At 33.7% G+C, this 23,137-nt stretch overlaps 1 protein-coding gene across 1 annotated transcript; it reads left to right on the top strand.

Annotated features, from left to right (window-relative positions):
• Window positions 1–11,237: 11,237 nt before the first annotated feature.
• LOC136218474 (probable serine/threonine-protein kinase PBL3) lies at window positions 11,238–15,249 on the top strand. The gene is made up of 6 exons (XM_066005361.1): window positions 11,238–11,523; window positions 12,268–12,608; window positions 12,692–12,827; window positions 13,478–13,614; window positions 13,768–13,891; window positions 14,477–15,249. The coding sequence occupies exons 1-6, from the start codon at window positions 11,457–11,459 to the stop codon at window positions 14,920–14,922; spliced, it is 1,251 nt and encodes a 416-aa protein (XP_065861433.1). The 5' UTR covers window positions 11,238–11,456; the 3' UTR covers window positions 14,923–15,249.
• The last annotated feature ends 7,888 nt before the right edge of the window (window positions 15,250–23,137 follow it).

Below are 23,137 nucleotides of genomic sequence, written 5' to 3'. Positions count from 1 at the left end.
TTGATAATAACAAGTTGTGGGCACTTCGTTTGCAATGGTAGATAGTTCTTCGATAAAGGTATTACTTTCTATCCCTCTTTATATGAAATAACAATTACCAAATCTTGGAAAAGGGAAATAGATAAAATAGATAAAATTTTATTATTCCGCTATGCCTAGGCTTGTCTATTTTCCTACATTAGTATCAGAGCCTATGTTAATCTGTTATTTCATATATGTAAATAAAAGGGTTATTCAATCAGATTGAATAGATTTATTGTTAGGACAAATTAATTAATCGGTTAGTTCAATTAATCTAACGATAAATAAGTTTTGATTACTTGTTAATTAAAACTGATTATGCATAGTTCCTGATTATTTCGGTTGATAATCGTTTAAACAAAACCTAAAGGTTTTATAGTTAGATAATTAAAACGTTTTGTTTTATTAAATCTAAAAGATAAAACTGTTTTAGTATTCTGAAAATTGTTTTGAAACTGTTTTAGAACAATTATATATATATATATTTAATAAAAAATAATAAAATAATAAATATCAATAGCTATTCGGGGTCGCTGCCGCGAGGCGGCGACCCCGACCGCTATTGCGACTGGTTGTTACCTTGCGGCAGCAACCAGTAGCGGCGGACGCTGCTGCCGTTGAGGCAGCAGCGCCTGGTCGCTAGCTGCTGCCCTACGGCAGCAGCTAAACTATGGGTTGTGCCGATTAAATCGGCCCGGCCCAATCGATGGTACCGTTTTTAAAAGGGTGTTTTAAAAGACCGGTTTTAAATATATATATATATACATATGTTTCAAAATATAATAATTTGTTTTGATTATCAAAATCAATTTATTTAAAAGTTTGTTTTACCTAAATATTTGATATAAGTAATTCAAAGCATTAAATGAATTATACGAATTAATTAGGATATGCATAATTAAAATTGGATGAAAATTAATTTAAGTTGTTAATTTGATTAACTCAAATATTACATAAATAGTTTATGTAATCAACCAATTAAATTTAGTTTAATTGAGTCTATGCATGTTTGGCGTTATGGACATATTAGACCCTCTATAATCGTTATTTAGTCTTTTGGTATTTAAATAGGACCTGTGTGTCCTGCCTTCTCTTACTCTATATTGTATTTCTCCTCTCATCCAAATCCCTTCAACTAAATTGAAGTTTCTTAGAAATAGAATATTGTTGTAATTCAAGGCGCCAATGAGAAGACGGAGGACCCAAAAAGAAATATGTAATAGTTAGTATTTCCCTAGGGTGACCCTTTATTCCGTTTTTGGCTCAACGGAATAAACTTAGAGATATGTCCATAATTATCAATGTTGAATGTATGAATGTTTGATATGTGCTAAAGCAAATCAAGACTATGTTAGATTATGAGACTTAAATAAAATCTCTCACTAATCAAAAGTTAAGTAAATAAGTAAGTTATTAAAATCGGTTGCCCCTCCCTAATATTATAATTCAGCCGGCAGTACTGGGGGCCTTTGGCTTGTTGAGTAAACTCAAGCTCGGGGTCTTATGGTAACACCTAAATTATCGAAAAATTGTTTTTCACGAATATGGGGTAATGCTTAAATTAGGATAGAATAATTGGATGAGTAAACTCATGTTGTTCTAACCCAATGGGCAATATGGTTGGGATTGATAGACGACACATATCAGTTACTAATGTGGTTAGTAACCCAACAACCTAGAAATCACATGTTTTGATGTGATTGATTACATGAATCTGCCTAATGAATGAAACTAGCTTGTTGAGTAAACTCAAGGTGAAATTTCAGGAGTTAGGATTCTAGCTCACTAAAGGAATTGTGAATATCCTTCGAATTAATGTAGTGGGTTATTAATTTGGTAAAATAGTGGGAGCAATTTAAAACATAAAAGTCCAATGTATTTAAATTATAAGTGAATTAAACAAATGAATAACATCCGTCACTTTTCTCACTCTCAGGTTAATTTTATCAAATCGTACTTTAAAAACAATCATGTCGAAAACCGATCTAAGAAATATCCTTACCGATAACAAGTTGAATGGTTCAAACTTCGTCGACTGGTTTCGTAACCTCAAAATTGTTTTGAAGTTCGAAAAGATAGGGTATGTACTGGATACATCGATACCCGTTCTTCCGGCCGATGATGCACCCATTAAAGAGATTGATGCCTATCAGAAGCATAAATCTGATGATGAACACGCCGGGTGCATCATACTTGCATCGATGACACTAGATCTGCAAAGGCAACATGAGGAGATGGATGCCTATTCTATTGTCATGCACTTAAAGGAGTTGTTTGGAAAACAGACTCGGTGCGAACGTTTTGAGATATCAAAACTGTTGTTTCGCTGCAGGATGCAAGAGGGCACATCTGTTATGACACATTGTGTCAAGATGATTGGCTATATCACCAAACTTTCAAGTATTGGCGTTGTGATGGATCATGAACTAAGTGTAGACTTGCTTCTTCAATCCCTCCCGGATAGTTATTCACAGTTCACCATGAACTACCAAATGAATGACTTACACACCTCTCTTGAAGAGCTTGCCAATATGCTCAAGACTATTGAGCCCAACCTGAAGAAAGATAAGGTGGTACCCGCTCTTGTGATTGAGGGATCAAAGAAGAGGAAAGGGAGTTTTCCCAGTCCTAAATATCCCAAGAAGAACAAGGGAGCCAAGTCAGCCCAGGCCAAAGGAAAGCAAGTCAAGAAGCCCAAAGGGGAATGCCACTTCTGTGGTAAAGATGGACATTGGAGGAGAAATTGCAAAGAGTACCTAGCTTCTCTCAAGAAGGGAAAGGACGGTGCTTCAACTTCTGGTATGTTCTATATTGAAATTAACTCAATTTCATAGTCTGAATCTCGGGTATTAGATACCGGGTGTGGATCTCATATTTGTATGAATATGCAGGAACTAAAGCAGACTAAGGAATTAAAGAAAAGAGACATAAACTTACGAGTAGGAAATGGAGCAAGAGTTGCCGCCCTCGCAATTGGAGATTATGTTTTGAGTTTGCCCTCTGGGCTTGTAATAGAATTAAGGAACTGTTTGTATGTTCCAGAAATGTCTCGTAACATTATTTCTATTAGCTGTCTAGCTGATGATGGTTTTCATGTTTCAATTAAGAACAATGGTTGTGAATTTTATAGAAATAATATTTTCTATTTTTCAGGAATATCATTAAATGGGATTTATATTTTGAATGATAAAGTTTCTGCTTTCACAATTGATACCAAAAGACTTAGATTAGATAATTCAACTTACTTGTGGCATTGTCGTTTAGGCCATATAAACTAGAGACGCATGCTTAAGCTACATCAAGATGGGCTTATAGACTCAATTGATTTTGAATCAATGGGAACATGTGAGTCATGTTTAAAAGGAAAAATGACAAAGACACCCTTTAGCAATAAAGGTCAGCGTGTATCAGACACTCTAGGATTAATACATTCAGATGTATGTGGTCCTATGTCAGTCCAAGCAAGAGGAGGATTCAGATACTTCATTAGCTTCATAGATGATCATACCAGATATGGTTATATCTATTTGATGAAGCACAAGTCAGAAGCTTTTGAGAAATTCAAATGCTTTAAGAATGAAGTTGAGAATCAAACAGGAAAGACTATCAAGATACTTCGATCTGATCGAGGTGGAGAATATCTTTCTGAAGAATTTATGAGTTATCTAAATGAATGTGGAATATGCTCACAATGGACACCTCCTTATACACCACAACATAATGGTGTATCAGAAAGGAGAAATCGCACCTTACTAGATATGGTACGATCCATGATGAGCACCACTTTTCTTCCAAAATCATTCTGGGGCTATGCCTTAGAAACTGCCCTATTTACCTTAAACCGAGTTCCAACCAAATCCGCCAGTTCCACACCATTCGAACTGTTCGTTGGTAGAAAACCCATATTCTCTTTCATGAGAATATGGGGATGTTCAGCATACGTCAAACGTATTGTGTCAGATAAATTAGATCCCAAATCTGACAAGTGCTTCTTCATTGGATACACAAAGGAAACTATGGGATATTACTTTTATCATCCAGATGACCAAAAGGCAATAGCATCCAAACACACGGTGTTTCTAGAGAAAGAGTTTCTGGAAGAAACACAGAATAGAAGCGTGATTGAACTTGAGGAAGTTTAAGAGGAATCACATGTTGAAAACGCAGAAGAAGTTGAACCCGAACCCGTTTCACTAGATGAAACACAAGTGTCATATCTCACTCGTAGATCTCAAAGAATTCGTGAACTCCCAGTTAGATATGGTTTTCTAGTGGGAGATGATGAACTGGTTCCTGTGTTAGACGATGAACCCGAAACCTACGAAGAAGCTCTTACTAGTCCAGAATCTAAAGCATGGCTTGAAGCCATGAATTCTGAAATGGACTCCATGTATACTAACCAAGTGTGGACTTTGGTTGATCCACCCGAAGGGATAAAACCCATTGGGTGCAGGTGGATCTTCAAGAAGAAGACAGACATGGATGGAAAGGTTAGTACCTACAAAGCTAGGTTAGTAGCGAAAGGATATCGTCAAAGGCAAGGTGTTGACTATGACGAGACTTTCTCTCCAGTAGCCATGTTCAAATCCATCAGAATATTGCTTGCAATTACCGCTCATTTTGATTATGAGATTTTGCAAATGGATGTGAAAACAGCTTTCCTAAATGGAAACTTACTTGAGGATGTATACATGATGCAACCTGAAGGTTTCACATCGAAGAATGCAACCAAGGTTTGCAAACTTCAAAGGTCCATTTATGGACTCAATCAAGCATCTAGAAGCTGGAACAAACGTTTTGATGAAACCATAAAACAATTTGGTTTCGAACAAAACTCAGAAGAGGCTTGTGTTTACAAGAAAACAAGTGGGAGCTCAGTCGTTTTCTTAGTACTATATGTTGATGATATACTACTTATGGGAAACGATGTTGCAATGTTGGAAACAGTAAAAGTTTGGTTATCGAGTAATTTCTCCATGAAAGACTTGGGAGAAGCAGCCTACATCTTAGGGATTAAGATCTATCGGGATAGATCAAAGAGACTACTCGACTATCCCAGTCTACATATATTGACAAAGTCCTAAAGCATTTTGACATGCATGAATCGAAAAGAGGTAACTTACCAATGGTCCATGGTGTCAAGTTATCAAATGGTCAATATCCTAAAACGGACAGTGACAAGAATCGCATGGCTGTAATTCCTTACTCCAACGCCGTTGGTTCGATCATGTATGCTATGCTTTGCACTAGACCTGATGTGGCGTTCGCATTGAGTATGACGAGCCGATATCAAGGGAATCCGAGATTTGATCACTGGATTGCTATCAAGAACATTCTTAAGTATCTTAGAAGAACTAAAGACATGTTCCTCGTATATGTACAAGGAGAATTGAAAATTGAAGGATATTCAGATGCTAGTCATTTGACTGATGAAAATGATTATAGATCCCAATCAGGATACCAGTTTATCCTGAATGGAGGTTCAGTAGTTGGAAGAGTTCCAAGTAAGGAAGTGTTGCTTTCTCGTCAACTGAATCAGAGTACATCGCAGCTGCAGAAGCGGCAAAGGCGCTGTTTGGATTAGGAAGTTCATAACAGAACTAGGAGTGGTACCTGATATTGTGAATCCCATTACTCTGTACTGTGATAACAATGGAGCCATTGCACAAGCAAAGGAACCACGATCTCATAATGCATCCAAACATTATCTCAAGCGATATCATCTCATTAGGGAGATCATAGCCAGGGGAGATGTGAGAATAGAAAAGGTGCCCACTGAGGACAACGTTGCAGATCCGTTGACCAAGCCATTACCACAAAGAGCTCACGATAGACATCTTAGTTCTTCTGGTATTAGTTTCAGGAACAATTAGCTTTAGTCCAAGTGGGAGAATGTTGGAGTTTAGTGTCCTAAAGACAATTGTTTTAGGATATTAATATTAATGAATAAATTGTTTATTTGATCATTTGATTAATCAGATATATAGCATTAAAATGAAACTATATATAAAGGCAAGAATCTTTCATAAAGAAAGTAACCCTAAGTTTATTTAAGTAGTTATAAAGTGTTCATACAATCATGAAGTGAGACTGTACTTTATAATAGACCAATAGACTTAAAGTAAACCCAAGTCAAGTGATATGTTATAGGGGTTGGCATATTACTGTTGAGACTTGCATGTAACAGTGTTTTCTGTCGAGACAGAAAGCTGATCTCACAAGCTTTAGATATTCGGATATCTAGACAGTTACATGGATCCGGTGAAGGAGTTCATTAGGATTGGGACCCGACTTGAGATAACAGAATGGATTGATTTATCTAATGTGTCAACTGTTCATCTCATTGGTATTAGTAGGTATAACTAATCCTCAGACTCAAACATTCGTTAATTAGTGATTCTGGATTATGGAGTCTGATACTTTGATTCTGTGCGAGCACGATCCAATAGGTGAGAGCCTAGGGTGTGTGAGAGCAGGGTTGGGTATCACACAAAGTAATTGCAGAATAGTTAATGTCAGATTGAGCATTCGTCACTCCCGGTAAGTGGGAGATATATCCAAATGGCCGCTTGTGGTGAATTGACTGAAATCCTTGCAAGGTGATACAGTTAAGAGTAGAAATGAACATTTCACTTAACTTATCTTTTCAGAGTGAATTCAACCTGTACAAGTAAAACCAGACTCTTCGTTATATGTAACCTTGACACATTCCATGGTTATAAGGAATTGACCGACATGATATAGTTGATGAAGGATCGTATTATACCGTACCTAATACAGAAAGGTTAACGTCAGTTATCAACCTGACTTCTTAATTGCTTTGGGGGAATATCATAGGTTCTGCTAGTAACAGCTCGCGACGGTATTCCGTTATATATATATTGGAATTAATCGTGATGAATAATTTCAAAGGATATATACGGCTAGTGGCAATAAAGAACCTAATGGGTCACATATGGGACTTGGAATCGGAGGACGAAAACGTAATTAGCGGGACACAGACACATGGGCCGAAATTTACATATTAGTTAGGGATATTAATTTAGTTTAATAATTATAATTAGATTATGATTATGAATTAAACTAAAGAATTATCTGATAATATTAATTGGATGTTTTATGCAATTAAAACTCTAATTAATTATCCCTAACATTAATTAATTATTAATTTGATTAATAATAATTATCTAAATATAATTAGTTATTGTTTAGATAATATTAAAGAGTTTATTTAATTATCTAATTAGGAATCCTATTCAGAATAAGATTCCAATTAATTAAATTCCTAACACAACTGGGATTAGGGTTTCAGAAGTCTATAAATAGACCCCTAGCCTCAGTATTTCGGCCAACACAAGAAACAAGAGGAGAAGGAATTGTTCCGTCGTCGTCTCGGCTAATTTACTTTATTTCTTACTCCCTCTTTGATCTCGTATCGATTTCTGTCAGAGGCAATCATTGCGATTGCTATTTATTAAAGGTTGATTACTGATTAGTTTTGTTTTTTGTGTTGAATCAAACGTTCGTGGTTCACGAGTTGATAATAACAAGTTGTGGGCACTTCGTTTGCAACGGTAGATAGTTCTTCGATAAAGGTATTACTTTCTATCCCTCTTTATATGAAATAACAATTAACAGATATTGGAAAAGGGAAATAGATAAAATAGATAAAATTTTATTATTCCGCTATGCCTATGCTTGTCTATTTTCCTTCATTGTTTTGGATGCTACGGGTGGGTTGGAACAGTTTCAGTTTGTTCCGCATGGTTATTTACCTATGTTGGATTATGCCGCCCTTTCAAGTGCTAATGTGGTTTTTAGCATGGACCCGCCTACATTTTAGTCTTTCGAGACTAGGACGGCTAGTTTGTTTGCGATTGCGGGTGTTGGAACTTCTAGTTCACGTGGGAAAAATGTTCAAGAAGAGGGTAGTGAGGAAGCGGATGATGGTGATGAGGAGGAAGGGCAAGAAGAGGAGGCACCACGTGAAGACGTCGAGGCCAATGTAGATGAAGTCGTGGGTTGGCAACGGGTTTTGGATCAAATCAATACCAATAATGCACAAATGAACCAAAGGATTGATGAAGTTGACAACAACATCACCACTTTGAGAAAGGAGCACAAATCCACTCGTCGATGGCTAATTTCTTATATCCGCCGCTAAGGAGTCGAGTTAACATCGTCTCCACCAGATTCTCCTTCTCATTCATAGGTTTTATCTTTCCTTAGTTTTTTTTTTTTTTAAATTTTCTTTCATTTTATGCTTGTTTGGTACTCATTTCTTTTAGTTCTAATTTCGTACTCTATCTCTTATGAATTATCAATTTTTACACAAATGAGGATATTGTCCAAATTAAATGTAGGAGGCGATGTTTCATTTATTTTGTTTGAGTATGAATACTTGTCGTTTTATTTGGTAGTAGATAGGACTGGGCGCGGATCCTGGAGATACTGGACCGGACCGAATATCCGAGGAAAAAACTCCGGAATTGGACCGGACCGTTAACTTTTTTTGGAGAACCGAACTGGATTGGACCGTTGACTTTCCGTCAAAGAACTGGACCGAACTGGACCGAAATTTATCCAGAACCGGACCGATAACCGGATTGGATTGGATTGGATTGGACCGAACTGAAATAACCGAAAGTTTAGCAATAATAAATTTATATTTCATACATTAACTTTATATAAAGAGAAATATTATATTATATATAGTTATATATTTTGTAAGGTTCGGTAAACTAATTACAATAACATAAATTTATAATTTATTAATAAGGTATAACATTATTATATAGTCATAAAAATTATCCCGATTAATTCCCGTTTATAAAATGAAATAAAAAATATTTACCTAAAATGTAGACATAGAGAATTAAACACCTAACCAAATGGAACATTGTTAATCGCATTAACCATCTGAACCAATTCTACTTCTTGTTAACCATTTAATTAAGTAACAAATATTAGAAGTTTTAAATATTAAAATTTTTAAACATTTTACAAAATAGAATCCCGTGCTTCTCTTACTCTGCTTAATATATATAATTGAAGTGTTCAAAGCTCAATTAGCAAACAGATTAGTAAGAATGTGGGACTTTTTATGTGTCAATCAGTCTCTTCATATGAAAGCTATGTTTTTGTTGTTAATGAATCACGACAAGGAGGACCGAATACAATCTAGTCTTAGGGCTGTAAGCGAGCATAGCCGCTCATGAGCAGCTCGGCGTTCGGCTCGATAAAATCTCGACTCGATTTGTAAACGAGCCGTTCATGAGCACGATTTTCAAGCTCGGTTTGTAAACGAGCAGAGCTTGAGCAGACTAAAGCTCGGCTCGAAAGCTCGTGAGCAAACTCGATTAGAGGTTCATGAACAAATTCATAAATAAGCTCGTTTAAAAGCTCGTAAAGAATACAAATTATATTTACATAAAATATGATTTACACACAATAAAAATGATAATTTAAATTTAGTAAAAATGGTAATATTAGGCCCAAAACAATTAAATAAAAAGAGCAGCAGCCCATCATCCATAAAATATGATTAACAGGAGGGACCATGGTTTAATTTTAGACATCAGCACATCACATAAGTTAACAGGTGAGAACGATGCTAATGAGTTGGTGGCACAAGTCACAAAGATTAGTATTGCATTGTTAGATGAGTATATAGTGCAAAATGTGCAAGAAAATGTGAATCTTGGAGCACATTCTTCTAGTTTGGATGAAGCGGATGATGACATTGATGATGAGATTGATGATTATTTTTTGAATATTGATAAAGATATGTCAATTGAGGGAGAATGAGAAAGATATGTCAATGAGGCACCTGAAAAATATGTAATTGAGTTTGACCTTCTATTGTGGTGGAAGATTAATGTTGTGCGATATCCTGCTTTATCCAAAGTTGTAAAAGATGTTTTGGCAATTCAATGCTCAACCGTGGCTTCTGAATCTACGTTTAACACAAGTGGTAGAACTTTGGATCAATTTAGGAGTTCTTTAACTCCTGCTACAGCTGCGGTTTTGATTTGTTGTCAAGGTTGATTGAAAACTTCAACTCAAGCTTTCAAGCATGAAGAAGAAGTTGAAGATCTTGAAGCTATTGAGGAAGGTAATATTTACTTAGCAATTATATTTCATAGTTTTATTTTAATTAAATGTTTATGAATACTAACTATATAAATGTTATTTAATTTGTAGAAATTAGTTCTGATCCTGAAATTGCATCATCTCTTTTATCCATATTTCAATTGGATATCTAAGGTTTTTTTAACCGAATCAAATGCACTTTGATAAGCATATTTTTTTCCTTTTACTTTTTGCTAGTGTGTTGATTAATTTTATTGAAGTGAAAGCTAATTAATTTAACATTTGTTGATTCACTAATGTGGTATATTTTATATATTTAGGTTGATGTTTGGCTTTTACTGCCTTTGCTTTGGAAAACAAGGAACTTGTTGTGTTAAGAAGATTCAATTACAAATTGGGATGATGATTAAAGAGATTTTGCTAATGAACTGTTGTCTTTTTTTAATTAAAAGTTTGTTTGTTTGTTTTTATAGATTTGTTATTTTGTAACTTTGATTTTGTGGGCTTTTTTAGCCTTGTTGTCTACCGTAACTTTTAATACTTTGATTTTGTGGAGTATTTTTTATCCTTGTTGTCTACTGTAACTTTTAATGAATGTTGTTTACTTCCTAAAAAAATATCATTTATTTCAAGTTATGTAAGATAATAAAATTTTATATTATATTATCTTGTAAATTAAATTTTTAATTTATTTTTAGGACATAAACTATTAGATATTTATCCGAATCACCGAAAAATTATATTGGATTGGACCGGAACTGAATCTCCGAATCCCCGAACTGGACCGGACTGAAAATTTGGGGCAATTCAATTCTGGAGATTTATTCTTTCAATCCAATCCTGGAGATTTCCTTTTATTAATCTCCGAATTTCAATCCAATACTGAAGATTCATGAATCCCCGACTTGGACCGAACTGTGCACAGCCCTAGTAGTAGAACGTCCAATATCCTCCGATTTTAGGATACATATTTATCTAAACATGTAAATATAATAATATATATCAATTAATTTATATTTAACAGGTTGGAGGTGTTGTAATAAATAAAGGATTCTTTAAAAGAAAAATAAAATAAAATAAAGGACTTAATTATGTTTTTAGGCTTCAAAAAACGACTGTTTCTTTTCATTTCAGCGTTGTTTATTTCCATATCTCTTCCTCGTCTTCTCGCTTTTCTCTTTTCTCTTTCAACCACGAAACCCAGTGGTTGTCTCTTTTTGGACTAGAAAGGAACTCAAGTTTAATGCTATGCTTACTTCTTAATTGTTCAACAAACCTGGTCCTGCAGTGCTTTACTAATTATTGAATTAAAACATTTGCAAGGAATCCTTGGTTACCCCCAGATGGGAAACTGTTTAGATTCTTCAGCTGCTAAAGTCGATACCACGCAGGGCTCACATACTCCTTCTGGTAATTATTGCTTCCTCTCTCTCTTTATGCTTCTTTTTGCCGATTTTGTCTCCGTTTTTTTTTTATTGCTTGCGATGTGAGGTTTTAAATGTCGCTCAGCTTCAAGATTTGTTGTTGGATTTCTCAATATAACCCCTTTTTTGCTTGTATATGAAGCTAAACTCTATACTACTTGCTTAGATGCTGAGGTTCTCTTTTAATTTTGCTTGTTTTGTTTTTACTAACCATTGTTGATTACTTGAGGGATCCAGGATTCATTGACATGAGTGCTTTATGGATTCACAGTTTTCATTGAATTTTTGGCCTTTTTGGTGACCACCCTGGATCCCTCCCTCTGTTCAAGGTGTTTCCGTTTGTACAATTGTGATTCTGTGCTCTGGATTTTTAACTTACAAACTGAATTTGGATTTGTAGCATGTGGAAAGGTCTTTTACATCGATTAGGGTTCGATAGAACATTTAATACAAGATATGATATAAATGGTTAGTTAACTCCATTTGAAGATTTCATTCAACTTAATAATATTGTCTTATTTGGGTAAAATATAGGTTTTTAGGAAGAAATATAGTTAATTGATATACTTTATGGCTGTTGAAATACTGATATGAATCTTGCTTTAGGATGCCTGATCCTGTGCCTTGGTACAGTAGCACTGATGTTCAGGAGAAAACTGCAGAGTTTGGCTTACTACAGTTTACCTATACTGACATCTGCATTAATTTTATTTTCTCACTTGCATATTAGGTGCCTCAAGAATTTCCAGCAGAACCAGCCGATCTTCTGTTCCATCTAGTCTGACCATCCCATCTTATACTGGCAGTTGTAACTCTGAATGTCTTCCCACACCAAGGACAGAAGGTGAAATATTGTCATCCCCAAATTTAAAGGGCTTTTCTTTCAGTGAACTAAGGAATGCCACGAGGAATTTTCGGCCCGACAGTCTTCTGGGTGAGGGCGGTTTTGGGTATGTATTCAAAGGGTGGATTGATGAGCACACATTGAGTGCTGCAAAGCCTGGATCTGGAATGGTTGTAGCAGTCAAGAAACTTAAACCTGAAGGTTTCCAGGGCCACAAAGAATGGTTGGTATGTATCTTCTTTTCTGAAAGTCACATTGTTTTTGTCTTGAATTATTCTTTCACTTATTTACTATAAGTAGCTCGTTTCAGACAGAAGTTAATTACCTAGGCCAGCTGCATCACCCAAATCTGGTCAAACTGATTGGATATTGTGTGGAGGGTGAGAATCGACTTTTGGTCTATGAGTTTATGCCGAAAGGGAGCTTAGAGAATCATCTTTTCAGAAGTGAGTTTAACATTATTCCAATAAATTGCTTTGGCAGTTATTTTTGTATATGTGCTGCTCCCTTATACTTTTATATTTTTGGGTCTTTCAATAATAACAAACTCGGCTGCTCTCTGTTTTACTCCTGTCCATATACTGTTGGTTTTTTCCATGTTTTTGTTTTCCATGTTACACAGGCCTTTTGGTGATGATCTTACATCTTGGGACTGAAGCACAACCTTTTCTAGATATAAGCTTCCATTATTGATTTCTCTCTGTCACATTCTTCATTTATCCATTCTTATAATACTTCCTTTTCAATGCCTATGCCCTTCTCAGAAGGCTGCCATAGTACCCAATGCTAAGTTCCATGTCGGCAGGGCTCAAATAGCCATCATCCTTGTGTCCAAAGATTTTCTGGGAAGTTGAAAATTTCATCCTGGTTTGAGTGGTTGAGGAATCTAAATTGTTGGGTCCACATGGATCACTAGTTTCAATCTTTAAATAAGGGGATAACAAACAAGTTCCAAATTTTTACTCTGGTTAGTCTTGTCTTTTTATCATAAGAAAGGCCTGTTAGTGCTGTCTACATATCATGGCGTTCCTTGTGCATGTGCATACATTCAAGACAGCCTGGTGGATTTGATGAATCTTTTTCCCCTTTCTTTTAGGAGGACCGCAGCCGCTATCGTGGGCAGTTCGAATAAAAGTGGCCATAGGTGCTGCGAGAGGGCTCTCTTTCCTTCATGATGCAAAATCCCAAGTCATATACCGTGATTTCAAGGCTTCTAATATTCTACTGGATGCGGTATGTTTTAAAAATGGACTCTGAAATTTATGGTTTTAAGGTCTTAGAATGAATAAATACCATTTAGTTTTGCCTAGGGTTCATAAAAGTTATATATCCAATTATATTGTATTGAAATCCAATTTTTGGTTTTCATTGTCTGTTATCATACAGGAATTCAATGCGAAACTGTCTGATTTTGGTTTGGCCAAGGCAGGGCCCACAGGTGATAGAACTCATGTATCTACTCAAGTCATGGGTACGCACGGCTATGCAGCACCTGAATATGTTGCTACAGGTCTGTCAACTATTACTTTTCCTTGTTCATTCTGAGCCTAAAAAAAAAAAGGCGGCCCGGTCGCACTACGTGTCCCCGCTGAGCGAGGGTCCGGGGAGGGGTCACACCACAAGGGTGTACTGGGGGCAAGCCTTCCCCTGCCAATTTATAAATAATTTATTATAGTAATCTATTGTGTTATATTGCCACCTTTTAAAGGTTTTATTTGCCTCTTTTGAACCAATCTTTTTCTGTCATGTTTGATGTTTGAGCTTCTGTATAATTACTTCCCTGACGGGGCACATATAACCAAAGAAAGGCTTCTTGAAACCAGAGTTTGATTGAGTAGTAGAATGAGGAAATTGACAATTTAGTCTTTTTTTTCATATGGCTCCGAGTACTTGCCACTCTTCCTTTCTGTCTACACTGTCCATCTATAGTATCCTTATCAATATGTTCAAAAAAGGTTATCCTAATAACCAGGTTGGCTCCTTCTGTTGTTACTGTGAATGTCAGTGGCCGAATGACATTAATTATTAATTATTATTTTGACGTTGTCATTTACATAGAAAACCAGTTCATGCTCCGATCTGATATAATTGCCAGGTAGGCTCACAGCCAAGAGTGATGTATACAGCTTTGGTGTGGTGTTGCTGGAACTACTATCAGGGAGACGTGCTGTTGATAAAAGTAAGGTTGGTGTGGAGCAGAATCTGGTGGACTGGGCGAAGCCATATCTTAGTGATAAAAGAAAACTATTCCGGATAATGGATACCAAGTTGGGAGGACAGTATCCTCAGAAAGCAGCCCATATGGCTGCTAACCTTGCCTTGCAATGTCTAAACGGTGAAGCCAAAGTTCGGCCTCGAATGTCAGAAGTGTTGATTACATTGGAGCAAATAGAATCCCCAAAAGCTTTGGCAAGACTCTCTCAATCAGAGCATCAACCAGTTGAGTCACCTGTCTGGAAATCCCCAATGATACAGCACCGCTCTCCGCGAAACATAACGCCATTGGCATCTCCATTCCGTCAGTCTCCGCGAGTACGCTGAGTGAAACTGAAATCATATTTGTAAATTTTTTATTTTATTTAGTAGAAAAATATTTCCATGTGGCTGTAACATGTAATCTGAGAGTATATTTTCTTGATGCAATTTTGTATTTCCACTAAGAAGAAAAGAGACGAGATTATCACCATGTGGGCTGTCTCTGAAGATATGTTGTGGGTGTAATCGATCTCCATTCAGTTGTAATTATTTACAAGGTTCGACACTATTGTAAGTTTGTAACGTATAGGTGATGAAGAAAGCTGTTATGAACATGGGTTCAGCTTGTATCCTAAAATCTTCTAGGAAAGCATGTTTAAAAGTCTTCCTTCATGTTTATTTGATGTTCCTCCATCTCTTGGCGGCTCATGAATTGTGATTGGCTTTCCATAAGGGCAGTTGGTGGTTTATACATCCTTGCAAGGCTGGTTGCTTTTGTTAAATATGTCAAATTCCAGATTCAACCTCAACAGCTCTAGCCATTTCTGAGATTCTTCCACTGCCTTTGCCTGATTATGTAACATCATTTTATTATATATAGGCATATGCATTACATGATATTATTAGGGACATTAGAAAATAATGTTTACATTTTACATGTCATTATGTCATTGAACATATGATAAATTTATATAGATTATAATATTAGGGTAAGTGAAAGTATATGGAATAGATATTTAAGTGTGTCTTAATATATAGACTAAATTGAATAATCTTAAAAGTATAAGGATTGAAGTGTAATTTATTAAATTTATAATTTAAAAAAAAATATTATATATAATTTCAGATATATAATAATAATAATAATTATTATTATTATTAAAATAATAATGAGAATGAGAGAATAAGATAATGGTGATTTAGTAATAACCCTAAATACATAAGGGTAAATGTGGAAATTTATCCAAACCCCTAAGATAACCTTGTAGAAGGATCATATGAGGGATGAGGGATGATCATATGAAAATCTCCACAGAGTGAAGAAAAAGACAAGAAGAAGAGAAATGTATGTTTATACATCATTTTGCATAGCTGATTTTGAGGGAGTTGAAGAAGAGAAAGTTTTGAGTTTAGGTTTAGTTAAACTCCAAAATTTGTTGCATGCAATTTGGTTAAGTATTTTAGGAGATAAGATATAATCTATTAGACTAGCTCTAAGTTGAATTCTATACATGAAGCTGTTTTTATGGTACGTTTTTGAAGTCTTTAAAGACTTAATTTGGAGATGTGTTACAATAAGAAATGTTTATTTATGTCTTAATTAGTCATCTGGAAAGTTTGGTTAGTATTAAATTTGTATGTGAGGATATAACTAAGAAAGAAGTTCATGTGTGTCGTGTTGCATATGTGTTGACACATGGTCAGATTATAAATTCAATTATAAATTGTAAAGAACTCATAAAATTCCGAATTTCAGATATGTTATACTCTTGTTTGTCTAGTTTAATTAGGAAAAATAATCAGATAGTTTCGAGTTATACCTTTCGAGTTATGAGTAATTTCGTGAAACTGGTACGGGAAAATCGTTATTAAAATAGGACTTGAAAAGAAATTTTGTAATAAATTATGTATATTTAAATTTTTTATAAAACTTGAGTATGATATGTATATATGAGTCTAGAGTAAAATGAAACCAGAATTAGTTCATTTGGATAAGTGAAAGATGAGTTATAAGGTTTTTAATTTTAAGAGGTCATATTGGTATAGAAACAAATACCATTTGATGAAAACAAATTTAGTAAAATGAAAAATAAAAATTAATAAGAAAATAAGAAAATAATTTTGGGTTAAAGAGGCTGTAATTTTTATTTAATCATATGCTAAATTATATTATAGGTTCTCATAATATTGAAGATATCCTAGAGGAGGGTACAAGCCACCGCCGAGAAAATTAGCGGCCTAGTTGTGAGTATAAACATGATATGAATTTAACTTTTAATTGTGTTTGTGATTTGGGAATTGTGGTGTTTGATGTGAATAAGTATTGATATGAATTTGTGAATTATTGTAATTGCCATTAATGGATATGAATTGATACTTGTTAAACATTATTTGTGATAGTTTAATTTAAATGAGGAGTATATATGTTAAATGTGATTTATTTGACATAGAATATATATACATGATTGCATGAAACATAAACGGCGTTGTGACATACTAGTTCAGTCACTTTTATGACTACTTGAATTTACATGAACTATTTGGACCTATATGGTCAATACTTGGAGTACTTGGACCTATATGGTCAATACACGGACTACTTGATTACATAGACCGAAAGGTCAAATTACTTGACTACAAGGATGTATAGTAATATATGTTATACCTGTTACCTGTTATCTGATCCCGGATAGTGCCTGGCTGCTGGTGTCACAACAATAATAAAAAAAACGGTTCATTCATTTGCATATGTATGATTGATATGTGAGACTTGTTTGTGTGACTGTGTGAGATTGTTAAATTCATTGATTGTTTATATTCACTGAGTTGCGACTCATATAAATCGTTAAATTTTTCCAGCTAGTTGAAGTGAAAGTTAGACTGGGACTCTAGAAGTTTAAAGAACTGTAGATTCCATGGATGAAAGGTTGATCGGTCGGCTGGGTTCCATCTCACACTCTCTCCTCTCATCTTGTAGAATAAATAAACTTTTAGGACTAAATAAGTTGTAAAATCTATGTATAATATATATATATATATATAACGTATATATGTTTAGTATAACTACGAGTATAAGTTATAGTAAATTCTTTTGTCTAATGACTAGTTTCAGTTTAACAAGAAAAAAAATTCTACGTCTAGGGTGTTACTATTAGGCGAATTCTGCAAGCGCACGTATGGTTCCGCTTGTAGTAATAATAAGATATCATTCCCATAGAGAACGTTGATTAACTACTATAACAGATTTAATTTATAAATTTGTTTTCTCTTGGTTATAGAAAATAAATAATTAAGTTGTAAAATAATTTTGTTTAAAATATAATAATAATACTTAAGTTAGATTTCTTAAGTTTCTATTCCGTGCATATCTCGGGACACAAATAGATTTTTGTAAATATAAATCTGTAAATACTTTTCAATCTTACTGCAATTGTATCAGATAAGAATATTTAATCCAATCTCTCGATCCAAGATTAAATAACTTAGACGTTTTTAGATTGATAATCCTAATTCCTCGACCTATCGTAGTGAATTAGAATTAAGAATAAAAACAAAACATGTAGATTATGTGATACAATTATCCTTTTATGAACTGAATCTCTTCTAACTTCATAAAATGATAGCTATTGCTATGTCTTGCTTAAATGGATTTCCCTAGAATATTCATTAAAGCAGTAACAGAATCAGATGATGAACATAGAATAATTTGCATTGGATTGAATTATGATTTTGATAAACAAGTGTTTGACAGAGTTAATCATATGTCATAAGTAAAGAATACAGAGAATAAAGACTATAACAGATGAGAGTATAGGGGTTGTGAATCCTTTTACTGTCTCTATAAGGATATCAAGCCTCTTGGTGTCTTCTCCTTTTGTATCTTGTATCTCGAGAAAGTGTATCTCTCGATCTTGCTTCCTTCAATGTTGGAAATAAAAGCTTTAGAAATTATTGTATCTTGATATCTTCAGTGAATTTCTCTTGAGAATTTTTGCAGAGTATCAATCTGTATTGTTTTTTATCTTCTTTCTTGTTATATATTGGATGGAGAGAGGAACATCCTTCTTATAGTGGATGAAGGATTGTGCCTTTTCAAGATGATAACTCTTCAAGTGTTGTTATGGAGAGTCACAGCCAGTGGTGAAGAAGAATGATGATTCAGGTTGAAGGAGATGTCTTTGTACTAAAGAATCATGTCTTTTTTGCAGTAAAGACGTCAGTCACGAACGAGACAGGAGTGTCACGTTCGTGACTTTGCTTTGCCATGCAAAGTTGGCAAGATTGTATGTCACGATCGCGACATGAGTCACGATCGCGACAGATGTTCTTTTGTCAATGGTTGATTTCAAGCATGTCACGTTCGAGATAGGTAGGTCACGGATGCGACAGATGTTTTTGCCCTAATTCTGGCTCATTTATTCTGTCTTTGGCTCGTTTCTTGCTGATATTCCTTCATATTGAGTTTTTATCTATTTGAGACCTATCTCTGTACAAATCATGAACAAACAAGTGAAATCTTTCCAACACCTATCCTATCCTAAAATAAGCTAAATGCGTTAATATAAACATGAATATGCATGCATAAATACATAAATTTAGGACTTATCAATCCCCTACACTTAAACTTTTTCTTGTCCTCAAGCAAAGACATTTGCTTCTTCTTCAAATCGATTTAAATTATAATTATATAAATTCATCTTTATCTGAAAAATTGAAAATTTTCTAAAAAATTCCTTGAAAACAATTTATATGCAAAATCTAAAGTATGTAAAAAAGAATATGACTATCAACTATCTCGTTTGCACTTTTGGTAACAAGCTAAAGCTTTCAGGACGTTTTTTTGAAACACACATGTATCATCAAAAAGCCTGAAGGCATTTTTAGGTATCCTAACTTCTATTTTCGCTCATATGATTGCATTTTATGCTCCGTACCATACTCACCTTTTTTCGCTCTTTTCTTATCTCTTTTGCATTTGCTTTTGTTTTTTTACTCGTTTTTCGAGTTGCAATCTGCATATATATATATATTTGGGGTTGTTTTTAATGGTGAGCACTAAATTATCTCCATTGGTGGTGAGTGATTAATATCCATTGGATCAAGATCTAATAGTCCATAATTTAAGTTGTGATTTAATATTAAAATAGGTTTTACCTGATGACATGTCAGTTGTAACTTGGAATATTATGTTTTGAAAAACGTTTTCTCTTTCCTCAAGATATAACCAACTTCCAAGAAATAATTTTTTTTTTCGGATGTTTTTATTTTACATAAGAAGACGTCTTCTTTTAAGTAATTTTGTATCCGTCTAATCAATGTTATATGCATTAAATCTTAATAAATGATTATTCATTGGGAACACTAAAACCTTGACATTGAGAATGTACAACATTATTTATGATAACCAAATACAACTTTAATGATATTCTAATTAATGGTGTTGTCTCCCTATTTATTACCTTAGAATTATAAGCTCAATTTATAAATTTCTAAGATTGTAAGCTCAATTTGTAAATCCTTATGATTCCAAGATCCATTTAAAATCCTTAAATTTTTTTATTTCTTTAAGCATTCATTTCTTTATAAAATATAATTAAACTTACAATCTCTATAATTCACATATTCTAATGCCACACTAATGACAATAATAAATGTCTAGTGTCATCCATTTAGATGCCATATTAAATACTACTCCCTTTATGCAATTGATTTATATCCTCACACAAACGTAATGTAACGTAACATAAATATCACTGAATAGAAAACTTTACGGAACTCAAACATCATTGAACAGAAACATTACTGAACTGAAACATCACTGAACTGAAATATTTTGAATTGAAACATCACTCAACTGAAACATCACTAAACTGAAACATCACTGAACTGAAACATTACTGAACTGAAACATCAATGAACTGAAACATTACTGAACCGAAACATCACTGAACTGAAACATTACTGAACTGAAACATCACTGAACTAAAACATTACTGAACTAAAACAAAATTGAACTGAAACATCACGAAACTGAAATATCACTGAGTTGAAACATTACTGAACTCAAGCATTACTGAACTGAAACGTTACTAAACTAAAATATTATTGAACTGAAACATCACTCAACTAAAACATTACTGAACTGAAATATCACTCAACTGAAACATTACTGAACTGAAATATTACTAAACTGAAACATTACTAAACTAAAACTTCACTTAAATAAAATATTACTAAACTGAAACATTACTGAACTAAAATAATACTGAAACATCATTGAACTGAAATATTACTGAACTGAAACATCACTAAACTGAAACATCACTGAACTGAAACATCACTGAACTGAAACATCACTGAACTGAAATATTACTAAACTAAAACATTACTGAACTGAAACACCACTGAACTGAAATGTTACTAAACTGAATATCAATGAACCAAAACATCACTGAACCGAAACATCACAGAACTAAAACATCACTAAACTTAAACATCACTTAACTAAAATATTACTAAACTGAAACCTTACTCAACTGAAACATTATTAAACAAAAACATTATTGGACTGAAACATTACCGAATTGAAACATTACTAAACTAAAAGATTACTGAACTGAAATATTACTGAACTAAAACATCACTGAACTGAAATATTACTGAATTAAAACATCACTGAACTAAAATATCACTAAATTGAAATATTATTGAACTAAAATATCACTGAATTGAAACATTACTGAACTAAAAGATTACTAAACTGAAACATAACTGAACTGAACCATTACTAGACTGAAATATTACTGAACTAAAACATAACTGAACTGAAATATTAGTGAACTAAAACATCACTGAACTGAAATATTACTAAACTGAAACATCACTGAACTGAAACATTATTAAACTCAAAGATTACTAAACTGAAACATTACTAAACTCAAATATTACTGAACTGAAATAATAATGACTTCAAATATAACTGAACTCAAACATCACTCAACTGAAACATTACTGAACTGAAACATTACTAACCTGAAATATTACTAAACTGAAACATTATTGAACTGAAACATTACTAAACTGAAACATTACTAAACTGAAACATTACTGAACTTAAACATCACTAAACTGAAATATTAATAAACTAAAACATTAATGAACTGAAATATTACGGAACTGAAACATCACTGAACTAAAACATTACTGAACTGAAACATTACTAAACTGAAATATTACTGAACTGAAATATTACTGAACTCAAACATAACTGAACTCAAACATCACTCAATTGAATCATTACTAAACTAAAACATTACTAAACTGAAACATCACTAAACTAAAACATCATTCAACTGAAACATTAATGAATTGAAACATTACTGAACTGAACGTTACTGAACTGAAACATCATTAAACTAAAATATTACTGAACTGAAACATTACTGAACTGAAACATCACAAAACTGAAACATCACTAAGCTGAAACATTAGTGAACTCAAATATTGCTGAACTGAAATGTTACTGAACTGAAACGTCACTCAGCTGAAACATTACTGAACTTGAATATCATTCAACTGAAACATTACTGAACTATAATATTACTAAATTGAAACATTACAGAACTAAAACATCACTTAACATGAATATTACTAAACTGAAACATTACGAAACTGAAACACCACTGAACTGAAACACCACTGAACTAAAATATTACTAAACTGAAACATTACTGAACCGAAATGTCACTAAAATGAAATATTACTAAATTGAATATCACTGAACCGAAACATCACTCAACTAAGACATTATTGAATTGAAATATTACTAAACTAAATCATTACTGAACTGAAACATCACTGAACTGAAACATCACTGAACTAAAACATCATTGAATTAAAATATCACTCAACTGAAACCTTAATAACGTAACGTAACATAAGATAACATAACGTAACGTAACGTAACGTAACGTAACGTAATGTACCGTAACGTAACGTAACGTAACGTAACGTAACGTACCGTAACGTAACGTAACGTAACGTAACGTAATGCAATGTAACATAACGTAACATAACATAACGTAACGTAACATTACTGAACTGAAACATTACTGAACTAAAATATTACTGAACTGAAACATTACTGAACTGAAACATTACTGAACTAAAATATTACTGAACTGAAATATCACTGAACTGAAATATTTTGAATTGAAACACCACTCAACTGAAACATCACTGAACTGAAACATTACTGAACTGAAATATTATTGAACTGAAACACCACTGAACTGAAACATTACTGAACTGAAATATCACTAAACTGAAATATTACTGAAGTCAAATATTACTGAACTGAAACATCACTGAACTAAAATATCACTGAACTGAAATATTTTGAATTAAAACATCACTCAACTGAAACATCACTGAACTGAAACATTGATGAACTGAAACATTACTGAACTGAAATATTATTGAACTGAAACATCACTGAACTGAAACATCAATAAACTGAAATATTACTGAAGTCAAATATTACTGAACTGAAACATCACGA

Source organism: Euphorbia lathyris, chromosome 2 (genome assembly GCF_963576675.1).
Source record: "Euphorbia lathyris chromosome 2, ddEupLath1.1, whole genome shotgun sequence".
Taxonomy (NCBI): domain Eukaryota; kingdom Viridiplantae; phylum Streptophyta; class Magnoliopsida; order Malpighiales; family Euphorbiaceae; genus Euphorbia; species Euphorbia lathyris.
The sequence above is the reverse complement of the archived record's forward strand: the minus strand, read 5'-3'. Positions and strand labels throughout refer to the sequence as shown.

Bases quoted from the DNA above. Each gene is read 5' to 3' on its own strand.
- LOC136218474 (XM_066005361.1), top strand. From the start codon at position 11,457: ATGGGAAACTGTTTAGATTCTTCAGCTGCTAAAGTCGATACCACGCAG. The intron at 12,609-12,691 runs GTATGTATCTTC...AGCTCGTTTCAG, and splicing joins AGGGCCACAAAGAATGGTTG to ACAGAAGTTAATTACCTAGG. The intron at 12,828-13,477 runs GTGAGTTTAACA...CCTTTCTTTTAG, and splicing joins AGAGAATCATCTTTTCAGAA to GAGGACCGCAGCCGCTATCG.